Genomic DNA, 12,248 nt, shown 5'->3' with positions numbered 1-12,248 from the left:
AACGAGATTTTGAATTAATTTCTCAGATAAAAATCTGGATCCAGTGAATTTAAATGTGACTTCATAAAGAGACTGTTGGGCATTGGTGGAGGAATGCGCTTTACTTAATGCCATTCTGGTTTAATGTTTATTTACATGGAAATACAAACTACATCTTACACACCAGCACCACATGTTATGTGTTATTATTGAATCATTTTGTTGAATAAATGCCCTGACAAGCTTTCAATCGGTGTAATGATCTTTCCAGTTTAAATCAATTCACATGTGAATCTCTGGAACGTGTGACAAGGTGCTGATTTACAGCAAGAAGAATCAAAACTGCTGTTTGAGCGGATCAATACACCTCCTCCATCAAACACTCCAGCAGCACAGTATGGATTTGTGTTATGAAAATGATGGGGAAATCCTCTGCTAATTACCATCGCTTCAATCTGGCCTCTGTTCCCAGATGTGAACACGATTGATCAATCCATGATGCAAACTCGTCTATGTACAAGGGTCCTGCAGGAGATGAAGGGGGCGACAGGAGTGTTGTAGCGTTCAAACCCCAGCGATGCCGTCAGCTACTGGAGGCACCAACGCACCAAACCGCCTCTTTTAACCAATAAAGCGTCCCTGGTTCCCTGAGTGGGCGTGTTTGTTTTTTGTCTGCCTGTGCCTTTCCATGTTTTTCATCTCTTCCTCTGAAGTGCCGGAGATTAATTCAGGACAGGACACGACCAGCGATGACAGTTTCTTTCAAGTCCCATGTTCTATAAGCCTGCTGCATCGCTCTCATCTTCTCCGCAGCCCTGTCTCCTTGTAGCGCCCATTAGTGTCAAGGTCTACACTGTCAACTCCCTGCATTTATGTGCCATCTTTTTTGCTCTACACACACATCCCCCTTTGACTCAATCTTTCGTCTTTAAATTTGCTCATGGAGCCTGCTTCATATTCTGTCTCCTCTTAAATGACGGCCCTTCTGCCCTCCGCCGCCAGGTCACGGTTACTGTTCGTGTGGACGCTGCATCTGCAAGGACGGCTGGTTCGGGAAGCTGTGCCAGTTCTCCAGGTCTTGTGACATAAGCGACAACCAGAGCAAAGAGCTGTGTGAGACGTCAGATGGAGTCATGTGCAGTGGAAAAGGTGAATAACGTCTTTTTTTTAATCATATGTTGCTATGTACAAGTTTTCCCTGAAAGTCATAAAAATAGAAAATGTACATACTCATACATTATACACATATTTTTACATGCACAATAATCTAATATTCTAGCCCGTTTTATTAAGAAATCGTGATGATATATACAAAATACGGGGTTACCAGACATCCATCCTGGATAATATTTGACACTTCAAGATTGTCGCAGCAGCAGAAACCTCTTTCAGTAAATCATTTCAAAACATCTCCTGAGAGCCGTCCACCCTAGCACACCTCTGCCCCCTCTCCAGAAATGTGTGAAAACATTAAAACCACCCAAGTTCTATTTTATGATTGTGATTAATTGCCCTCCTCAGATGTTTACTGCCCTTTTATGATTTTGATGTCCTCTATCGCTGGTGTATCACAAGATGTCCTCTCTGTAGAAACTCTCACAGGAGGAAAACATCGTCCCTTTCCAATTACACCTGCAAGTTTTTCGGCTCTTTCGCCAACTCAACAAACTCTGCATCACAGGTTTTGACTCACTTTCACTGTAAAAATGCTCAAAATGTTTACTCGCCAATATTTTTTTTCTTCTATGTCATGTAAAAAATAACTCTCTAGATAAACAGCAAACACTACATAGACGCAATATGTGAATCCCAGTTGTCTTTTTATTGAATTTCACCAAGTTTGTCTGGAACGCCTCCTTATACTTGTCCAACAGGCTTCATCCTCAGACTTTATATTTGATTCACTATTTCTAATGGATTTCCTTTCTGTTGCACCCTGGTGGCAAATATTCATAATGAAAGCTACATAACTATCATATCCACAGTTCATTTATTTCCAGGGACCTGAGTTGCATTTACATCACCAGCTCTGACCATCAAATACAAAGGTGTTCAAAAAAAGCAATTTAAGACGTGAACTAGAACTCCTGATCTTTATTATCACTGTTATCATAATGAAACGGATGAAATATTCACACTAATCTAATATTCACAAACTTACTTACAGAAGAGCTCAATCAAAACCTGTGTATGCGCAGTGAGATTGAACCTTATCTTAACTCTCACAGTCTCAGATATACTCGTATACTTTCTACAATTTCCCACTGCGTTTGAGTTCATGGCACCAAGCAATTAAACTGATGCACTTTCCAACAGATTGTCATCAAATTTCCACTGTGAACCCAACTGTTTTTTCTCTGTCATAACTTAATAACTTTTTCTGTTACGATTAAAATAACAATCTGGACGAGACTGTTTAGATTCATGGATGTTGTCATCGTTTAGACTCAATTTAACACATCATATACATATTATATACATGAAAAGTTCATGACACATAATGTTTTTATTGTACAAATTCTATTATCTCCTCTATTATAATCCTCTGTATGGATGATTATTTGAGATCAACTGATAAATCAATAACAAATGTTCATATAATTTACTTTTTTACATCGTATGGTGCAGAAAGGCCAAATATTCATTGTTTTCAGCTTCTCAAATATAAAAATAGGCAGTTTTTTATTTGTTTTATGAAAAAGTTAGATGAAAGACTTTTAGTATTGTTATATTGGTTTAACAAAACAACTTGAAGGTGTCATTTTACTCCATTTTCATAATATTTTGTAGACAAAACAATCGATAAATCGATAGAAAAGAAATTGGTGAAGAACTGATGGTTGCAGTTCAATATATCTGACAGTGTTGTCACTAAATTGTGTGTATCACTGTGTGGCGAATGACAGAAAACAACAGGATTCCTCTTATCGCGTGGCCGTGAATCTTCAGAAATAGACCGTCTGAGGCGTGGAAAATAAAACGTTCATTCTCCGTGCCCTCTCTCTCGTCTGTTTAACCTCGTCTTCTGCTCCTCGCTTTATCTGTCTCTCACCGTCTGCCTCTACCTCTCATTGCGGGTTCCTGCAACCTGGTGTATGGTGATAGAAATCGAGGGAGATTGAAAACACACAGTTGCTCGTTGGACCTCAGGGTGAGAGCTTTCGGGGGGGAAAAAGAAGTTAACAGCAGTAGATTTGTTTCCTCCACTAATCTTTGATACCTTATTATCCTGCTGCCGGCCTTAGGAGCAGCACACAGCGATGGGGAGGAAGTTTAAAGTGTGGGTGGATTGGTTTCCTGGTGGCAAAAGTACATTAGTAGTTGTTTCCCCCGGGACGAGCTCATATCCACTCTGCCCGACACGATTAATCTTCGGAGTAAAATAAAGAATTTACAGGAAATAAAACAAACAGTGGAAAATAACACAAGTAACAAGGGAATGGTGTAAAAACACAACAATATACACACTGTCAAAATGTTGGATGAAAGAAATGTGATGTTAATCAACAGTTCTCTGAGTGTGAGTGTGTGTTTTTGTGTGAGTTGCAGGTTCCTGTCACTGTGGCCAATGCATCTGCTCTCCCCAAGACTGGTGGGTGTCTGGAGAGTTCTGCGAGTGTGACGACCGAGAGTGTGACAAACACGACGGCCTCATCTGCACAGGTAGCGTGGGAAGCAAACACACACTCGGGGCCTTCGGGATCCAACATTTTGGACCCAGTGTATAACAGACCTGAGGAAAACCTCCTATATTCCAACATGCATTTTCAAAAAAGAGGGACCCAATCCAAATAGACCCGTGGGTATTCAGAGCTGAACAGACCTCAACAGAGAGAAAACCAGGCAGTCTCATTAGAAAAGACCAGCAATATAATAAAAATAACTATGTTGTATAAACAAATGTGATCCTTTGGTCTTTTAAACTAAATCCAAACCTCAAAACCTTGAATTCTTCTTCCTACACTGTTTTAATATTTTTTTCTTTTACATACTTGTTGTATTTATATGTAAATAAAAATATATTCATTCCTAAATAACAGTGGTCATCGCATACCATATTTAACAATAATAAAAGTATCTGGCTTCCATATTGGCTTGTAAGAGATGTGAATTCAAATTTCAAAATACATTAAATTGTTACAGATTTAACTACCAAACAGTATTATGAAACTGTATTTATCCCCACACCAAAGACAACATTAAAGTACAGCTTAGTGTTATGATACAATAGTATATTTAAACACTGGTACAGGTTGTAAAGAACATCTCGTTTCCAGCTCATTTACATGATTCAAATCTGAAGCCGGGGCTTTTACATAAGTAATGATATGATCTGGATACTTCACAACTGTTTTAATGATACTTTTTACTTTACATATTTGATAACAAATATTTTATCCTGCATTCATGATGACCTACTATGTGTTTGGAGCTAATATCAGAGATCATATATACTGTATTTATATATATATATATATAAGACTACTTGTGTGACACCTGTGGCAGTAAAACAAAACCAACAAAACTAATCTGACTCTATCCCACTAATGTTAAAGTGTATGGAGTCAGAAAGTGGACAAATTAATCGAGACAACACAAACACACACACACAAACCTCCTCTATTCTCGTGGTTTATCCACAGGAGCCGTCCTTGTGCCACTGATAATAGAAACCTCACTACATGTTTATCTTTGTATTTACCCCCTGGGGCCTGTCAAACCCTGGACAGCTGTTCAGAAGTGTTTCTCGTCATGACTCCACGACTCCAAACGTCAGCCTTAATGTCATTCAAATGGGGACCAGTCGTTCCAGCTGCAGACAAACGTTGCATAAAAATAGTGGCGAGCCCGCGAGAATACAAAGGAAATATATGGAGATGTCTGTTGAATGTTCCTGATTACCATATTACTGACTGGAGTACATATGTGAAAATTACCATATCACCGTAACCTGCCCTATTACCATACCCATTATTATAATGTAATGGTGTTTTGCATGGAAAGGTAATTCCAGGAAGGGTGTTGATAATACAACACCGCTCCTCCTCCTTTAGGTCATCATGACGCAATCATTTTTCTTCCACGCTAATGATGCAAAAATTTGTCTCGCAGGTTTACCAATAAATCCTCTGCAGCCGGAGATTTCACAGGCCCTTCAATGCCGTAGATTGTCATTACACGTATCACTTGATGAGTGATGTGGAAAATTCAGCGTGTTAGGAATGCTTGCTGGTTAATTTCATGCACAGAATATGATAATGTCGGCAATCATTTCAGTAAAGAGACAAAAAGTCAATCACAATTTTCTGTCACCATGTAATATACTGTGGTTATATCAGGGCATGAGGGTTGTGTTCATTAATTTGTAGAAATTGCTCTTAAGGTCTCAGTTTTCCTATTTAATATTTGCGCATTAAGAATATAATCACAAAATGATCTCTTGGTTTGTGTCTCAATGGTGCGGCGCATTGATTTTCCGAACGCTGAGGTTTACGCGCAGCAGAGTAAGAACCATGAACGCAGCCTGAGAATATGTGTGATATGCTTCATTTCAATTCATGTCCTATTGTCAAGTACTGACGTTCCTTCGTTATCATTAGGCGCCATAAATGTTCACCAAAGCACATCATCCGTTGCATGTGCATTAATCCGCAAGATTATAGTCCGCAATGAATCTGCGGTTTATTCAAATTTTGAGTTTTGTTTGCTAAATCCACAGAGAAACAAACGAAACGGAGCATTTGTGACTTGTTCCAAAACATTATTTCTTCAGTAGAACAAATGGGCTTGTGGCTGATTAACATAGACACGGTTTCTGAGAGAAATCCTGTGCAGCCTCCTCCAGCTCAGTCCCTTTCCTCCAACACGCTCCTATCCCCCATCCTTGTTCTTGTTCTTTCTCTCACCTACTTACCCATCTCTGGTGCCATCTGTGTTTTCACCTCACTTTCACTGTTTTATCCTCATCATCATCCATCACCCCTCGCCCTCCTCGGACTCCTCCCTCCTCTCCCACAGAGAGATTTTGCAGCAGATACGTCTTTTCAGTTGTGTGACACCGGGCCAGCGGGAGTCCTCCTGTTAACCCCAGCGTCTCTGACAGCCCAGTAAACTCAGACAGCTATGGGGGCAGGGTGTTATGCTACTTATAGCAAAATAAAAAATATCCCCATTCCTAAATAATACCCATATTAAATAATAGTAGTTATGTACCTGGTCTAATCCTGCCTGTTTGGAATGGGATGTATGTGGCTTTTCTTTCTCAAACTGGAAAAGGGACCATCAGTAAAGTCAATACTGACTGCAGGACTCAGTCCACAGATCCCTGAAGCTCTGTAGCTCTGTACTGGGAACAAACTCAGTGTGGTGGGAAAACTATTTTGTAGTTGAAAAGTAACTTTTATGACCTTAACTGTTTGTGACCTGAAAGCCTGTATGACCTTTCTAATACCTTTATGACCGTTCTATTACTTATTGACTGTCCAATGACTTCATTTCTGTCTGCTTTTATCTTCAAAGGAAACGTATGCAAATCAGTTTCCTGTGTCTTGATTCCTGTCTCAGACTGCGCCGACAGAACCAGTCTGAACTGGCTCAGACAAACAGCCTTAGTTCTCTTGTATAAGATCCTGTTCTCCATCAACACTCTGAGATCCCTGTGACTCTCGCTGTGTTGATCCTTTCTGCAGAAAGCCCCTATTAAAATACACAGAGACACATTTGGTGTTCCAGCCTCTTGTATTTTCAGGTTCCCATCACAGCTCTTCACCTGTTTATTGAGCATTCGGTGAAGCTCGACTCAGAACCTCGAACTGAATCAGTCGTTGTCGTTGTGAACACGCTGCTAATGAGATTGATAACCTCACTTGTGTTCATTAGATGCAGCCACAGCTGCTACAGTGCGCTGGCTGCATGTTAATTCAAAGTTTACTTTTTGCGTTTGCCAAATTCAGCACTGCCCTTCCCTGGGCCCTTATCTATAAACAGGCCGTTTAGGAAGTCGATAAGATGAACAGTTCTGGAGATATGTGAGAGAGAGATTCTTGAATTATGAATAGATGATCATTGGTTAAATAAAGACTAAGGCCCCTTTGTAGCTGATGAGATTTGAACGTTAATTAAATAGAGGGTTAAAAAAGTTACTTATAAACCCGGTAGCACTGCCACAAGAAGGAGGAACAGTTCAGACTTTATAATATCTGAGCTAAAGTTTTTCGCTCTTGATTTAACACGAGTTTTCTCTGTTACGGGCAAAAGCAGTGGAAAACCACAAACTGTCCTGAGCAGCGCAGATCTCCTCAATTCCCCCCCCCCCCCCCCCCCCCCCCACAACTCGCACCCAGGGATGCAGGGTGTGAAAAGAGGAACCTTGTTAAAGGTCAGGCATGATGGCACAGCTCTTTTTAATTCACAGCTTCTCTTCTCACATCTTCTCACAGGGAACGGCTTGTGCAACTGCGGCAACTGCGAGTGCTGGGACGGCTGGACAGGGAACGCTTGCGAAATCTGGGTGGGAGCCGAGTACTGAGGAGAGCGGGGCGGTGAGTGGGCGTTAGAGAGACGAGAGGCCTGGCTGCCTGGAGCGACCAGGAGCGCCGCCGCCATCTACCACCACGGCCAGCCTGGAAACCACAGGAGGAGGGAGAAGATATAAACGTGGATGGAGTTCTGTGTGTCGCGAAGAGCGTTCATTCATTTATTGTACTGGTTACAAATGATCCTTATTAAAACTGGACTTTTGTAAAAGGTGAAAAGAAACAACCATATCTTCTTCTGTTTAAAACATATTACACCTTTATGTATGTTTTTTTGTAATAACATAGGAACAGTCACATATTGCAAATGGCTGCATACTATACAGGTAGATGACAAAAGCAAGTGTTCTTTTATTAAGGGGACATATCTGGGATGTGTGGGACACTGCAGGGGATAACGTGCGTCTGTTTTTGACTGATATACAATGAAGTGTCAAATCGGACTGAGAAAGCTCCAGGCAGAGGTTACTGTTTTATGTTTTTATTTCTTTTTTTTTAATAATAAAACATTAAATGTGCCGCATGACACAACAGTTTGCATGGAAAACAATGCGAAGACCTTAATCATACATGGTTACAAATTTGTTATAACATGACATAACTCCAATGGGCATACTTGCAATGGTATATATATATATATATATTTTTGAAAATAAAATTATTTTTAATAGTGCCTATTCTTCTCCACCGGGAAAAAAATCAAACCAGACGACCTGACCATGAAACCCACACTGTACTGAAGGTACTTAATGGACATTTCTCACCCGACTCATACGTGGTGATAAGTGGAGGAAAAGGAAGAGAAGGGCATACATAGTTTTAGTTGTGGCATGCTGGATGTCCATGTCACTTCAAAAAGGAGGCATCGGGGGATGAGAGCTGCATTGACACACGAGCTCAGTCACCACTTGAAAAGAGAACCGATAAGAAGTCACAAATAAAATTTAATGTAAATTCTACTTTGGCCTTTTTCATGCTTAAACTAGCCAACCCCCCCCCCCTCCATTTTCTTTGTCCCATCAAAGAAATGACAGGTGCAATAATATACTGCACACTATATTGCATTAAGTATGTTACTGACATTACAGCACACCTTTATATAAATATTTTATTCAATATGTTGTATATGTGTATACAACAAAACACAAACTGTATAGTGTAGACAAACTCGTTGCATATATGTATGTAAAATTAGCGGTACATACCAACAGTTCTTGATAGACAAAGCCTACTACATGCAGTTCATCGATACCATCCTCTCCCCATGCAACAGATGGGACAACTTACGAAATAAGGAGGTTGAAAACGGAAGCGATAGAGGAACTAAGTTTGCTAAAGAGGGGTGTGGGGGGGGGGGCAAAGCAAAAGTGATCAGGGTTAGGAGACGACATCACACTTGACCCGTATACGAGAGAAAATGAAGACGAACGCTAAAAAAAAAGAAAAAACAAAACTGTGGAGTACAGAGATCCAAACAGGGAAGTACATTTACACACTGTTCATTTACAAAAATAAAGTCAGCCTCGGAGGAGCCATTTAACTGGACTGCAGGGCCGCAGCAGCAGCCAGCCCAGCATGTAGAGTTCGTAAGTGGAGGATGACTGGCTGTAACGAGGTCGGAAAACGTCCAGCTCCTGCGCGTTCGCGTCAACAGTACGTGTTATATCATCAACAGCTTTTTACAGACAAATATCAGAGTCTAACTAATGTGCTTGGATGCGCTGTAATAAGGGATGGCCATGTGTGATGCCAATAAACTCCGAAAATCATATTTACCAAATCAATCTCTTAGCACAGTTGCAGTTTTAGCAGCGTACAGCAGCAACAATCTATTCAATATTCTAAATCTTATCCATCAAAACTAGACATTAAAACATCATAATGTGATTGATCGGATAGAGCTTTGATAAACTGCTAACAGTCATGAGGACAATGCGAAACAGAAAGTGCAGTGGTTTACCTCCAGGTTAGGTGTGAGTGTGCCGTAGCCGACAACATGCCCATTCCACTCGTCAGCGCTCTTCCGCTTAAACAGAGTGAAGAACGATACCCATACCTTGTTCCTTACAGAAAATACATGCACGTGATTAGTTCAAGGTTTACGTACTTCTCCCAAATGACATCAGTCACGACCTTTGCAGGTCTGAGTAGAGTTGATTCTGCCGGACAGAACAAAATGCTATCACAGTGAAAGCTTGGATGAATTGGATTAGAGAGAGAGATAGAGAGAGAGAGAGATTGAGATAGAGAGAGAGAGAGAGAGAGAGATTGAGATAGAGAGAGAGAGAGAGAGAAAATCGTATTTGTTTTCTTTTCTAAACAGTTCAGTTCTTCTCGGGATGAAAAAGGACTTTGGTCATTTCAGAATGGATACATCTGAGTGTGGTTTCTCAATGGATAATGCTACGTGTCCTCTACGTGGATGTATCGGGTGGGTGAGGCACCTTTGGCCCAGTGGGGACTGGGAACCTGTTTTTGCATGCCGGGAGTTAAGGTCCAAACAGGCACGTGACAGGCCAAGATGATCAGTACTGGACTCTGCATGCTGAGCTAGGAGACAAATCCTCTCATAATCATAATTATATTCATATCTAGACATTTTAAAAAGTTATGATTTTTTAATAGTCATTTTCCCTAAGTTTTATACAGTGAAAATGTTACAATATAAGCCATCTCTTGTATAACTGCTGCACGAAGAGAGAACACAATATTAACCTTGCCCATGCTTTAGTTTGCTGAACCAAATAGGGATGCAGCCAGTATAAATGTCGCCTACCGGTTTCCAGCCATGTTGTCTTCTGGCTTTAAGTAGACGCTGCCTTAAGATGGCTGCCAGTGCTGCAGTTATAGACCATCTGGGTCAAAGCCACAAGCCTTGCCTTACAGTCCAAAGAAGTCAGCGAGTGAGGGACAGAGGCCTACAAGGCCTAGAGATATTCCTAGAGCCCACGCTCTGAAATAAGATTAAAGAAAAATAGACTTCAGGTTTTTCTATTTACCAGAGAAGGCGTACAGAAGCGCTGGTGGGACTTAGATAGTGATATGTATACACCATTCCTTCCAGCGCTCTCCCACCCACACGCACATCTGCTTATAAACGTGTGTATGCGCATGTATGTGTGTAGGGCACTCCTCGCATTGATTGCAGCGGCAATTAGCACTTCGTCAACTATGATTGCAGGAGCTATCTGCCAGCCTCCCGTGTGTTTTTATCAGCTGTAAAAAAAGAAATATCAGATTTCCCCTACAACTTCTGAGTGTGTGTGTAGGTGTGTGCATGTTGTAGGCAAGAGGAACATTTCGATAGTTTTTTTGTGTATATGTGTTTTCATGTCATATCTTGGTGAATGTGTTTCTTAGAAAATCACACAACTCCCTTGCAAAATGTTTTTAACTTTTCTAGGTTACTAGACAAAGAGAAAAGTGAGTGACTGGAGATAGAAAGAGAGGGAGGGGAACGTACTCGTAAAAAATAGAGGACGACAGTCCACATATTTACTCTATCTATACAGTCTCTGTCCCAGAACATAGCTGGTGAACTGTGGTATAGAAAATAGATCTGAAGGTACACGCACTCCGCTCCAACAGGGCATTATAGAGAGGGGGCGGGAAGGTTTCTTGGATGAACTGTCAGCAAGCAAAGTACCACGAGCGTGGTCGTGAAACACGCATTATTCACATGAACTCTCACAGTTACAGAGGAATCGAAAGGCATTCCATGATCAGAGGTCCTCTTCCCTCCTGTGCTGGAGAAACCAGGCCACCTCTGGATCCGTCTGCCCGCGCTGAGACAGCCGGAGAGAAAGGTGGGCAAGGCGGAGAAAGCAGAGGAAGAGCAAGAGAAGAAAGGGAGGAAGGTTCGCCTGCATCTGATCCGCAGAGGAAAGAGGGTCTGGAGTCTCGTGGGGGAAAAGCCCTGCCTCCGTCACACACACCCCCCCTCCCCGCCACGCACACGCAGAGGGCGCCGGTCAGGTGTGGCTATGTCGCGGGCTTGTCGGGCTTGCTCACAGGTTTACCTCCGTTCATCACCGCCGGCTCACTTGTGCTTTTACTGGGAGGTACTGCCGCCTTGGGCACCGTCTCTCCAACATCATGCAACGATGGCTCTCTGTACATGGCAACTGGAGAAGCAGAGGATAAGGAAAGAAAGGAGAGAGACAAGGCACACGATGTTAGCAAGAACCCCTTTAACTGAACTTTTGCATTTTCCTATCTAAAACTAGTCACGGGTCATATTTCCTTTAAGAAGACTTGCTGTTGCGTCCTTCTTCACGAGCTGCACTCAGGACACCCTGTAATTTTACAGATGGAAAAAAGAGCTGATCCCCTCCTTGCCTATGGGCTTCCAGCTCCATCCCGGCTGATTCTGAATGTAATCAAATGATTTTCGACAAAACAGCGGTGTCTCATTACAGCCACTGCACTACAGCTGTATTACCGTCTCGACAGGACACTTCAAATTGATTCTATGTTTAATGATGGGAAGCAATCAGGCCGGTGACTGACGAGAGTGAGGGGGGGCATCTGCTGGACCATCAACATTTCCTACTGCACCAATGGAACTGTCTCCTACACTGTGTCCGCTTACGACGGCAAAACCGAGAATCAGCACACAAATTCAAAAAATACGTCCAGGATATTTCACATACAGTTATACCTTTACCAAGTATGGAAGTATCCACATTTCTTCACATATAGAAGGTGTTATGTTTCAGACATCACAGTTTATAG

The 12,248-nt window shown here is 41.7% G+C and overlaps 2 protein-coding genes across 3 annotated transcripts in view; one reads left to right on the top strand and one right to left on the bottom strand.

The window, feature by feature from the left end:
• itgbl1 (integrin, beta-like 1) overlaps nucleotides 1-8,061 on the top strand; it is a 40,437-nt gene extending 32,376 nt beyond the window's left edge. Inside the window, exons 9-11 of the mRNA XM_034574293.1 lie at nucleotides 982-1,128; nucleotides 3,529-3,642; nucleotides 7,419-8,061. Of these exons, the coding sequence (XP_034430184.1) occupies nucleotides 982-1,128; nucleotides 3,529-3,642; nucleotides 7,419-7,507 (350 nt within the window). The 3' untranslated portion in view covers nucleotides 7,508-8,061. The remainder of the gene's footprint in view (nucleotides 1-981; nucleotides 1,129-3,528; nucleotides 3,643-7,418) is intronic.
• The window catches only part of fgf14 (fibroblast growth factor 14), a 101,103-nt gene continuing 96,834 nt past the window's right edge, over nucleotides 7,980-12,248 (bottom strand). For both annotated transcript variants that reach the window (XM_034574294.1, XM_034574295.1), the window contains exon 5: nucleotides 7,980-11,638. In XM_034574294.1, coding sequence (XP_034430185.1) covers nucleotides 11,496-11,638 — 143 coding nt within the window. In that variant the 3' untranslated portion in view covers nucleotides 7,980-11,495. The remainder of the gene's footprint in view (nucleotides 11,639-12,248) is intronic.

This window comes from Hippoglossus hippoglossus, chromosome 21 (genome assembly GCF_009819705.1).
Source record: "Hippoglossus hippoglossus isolate fHipHip1 chromosome 21, fHipHip1.pri, whole genome shotgun sequence".
Lineage (NCBI taxonomy): Eukaryota > Metazoa > Chordata > Actinopteri > Pleuronectiformes > Pleuronectidae > Hippoglossus > Hippoglossus hippoglossus.
The sequence above is the reverse complement of the archived record's forward strand: the minus strand, read 5'-3'. Positions and strand labels throughout refer to the sequence as shown.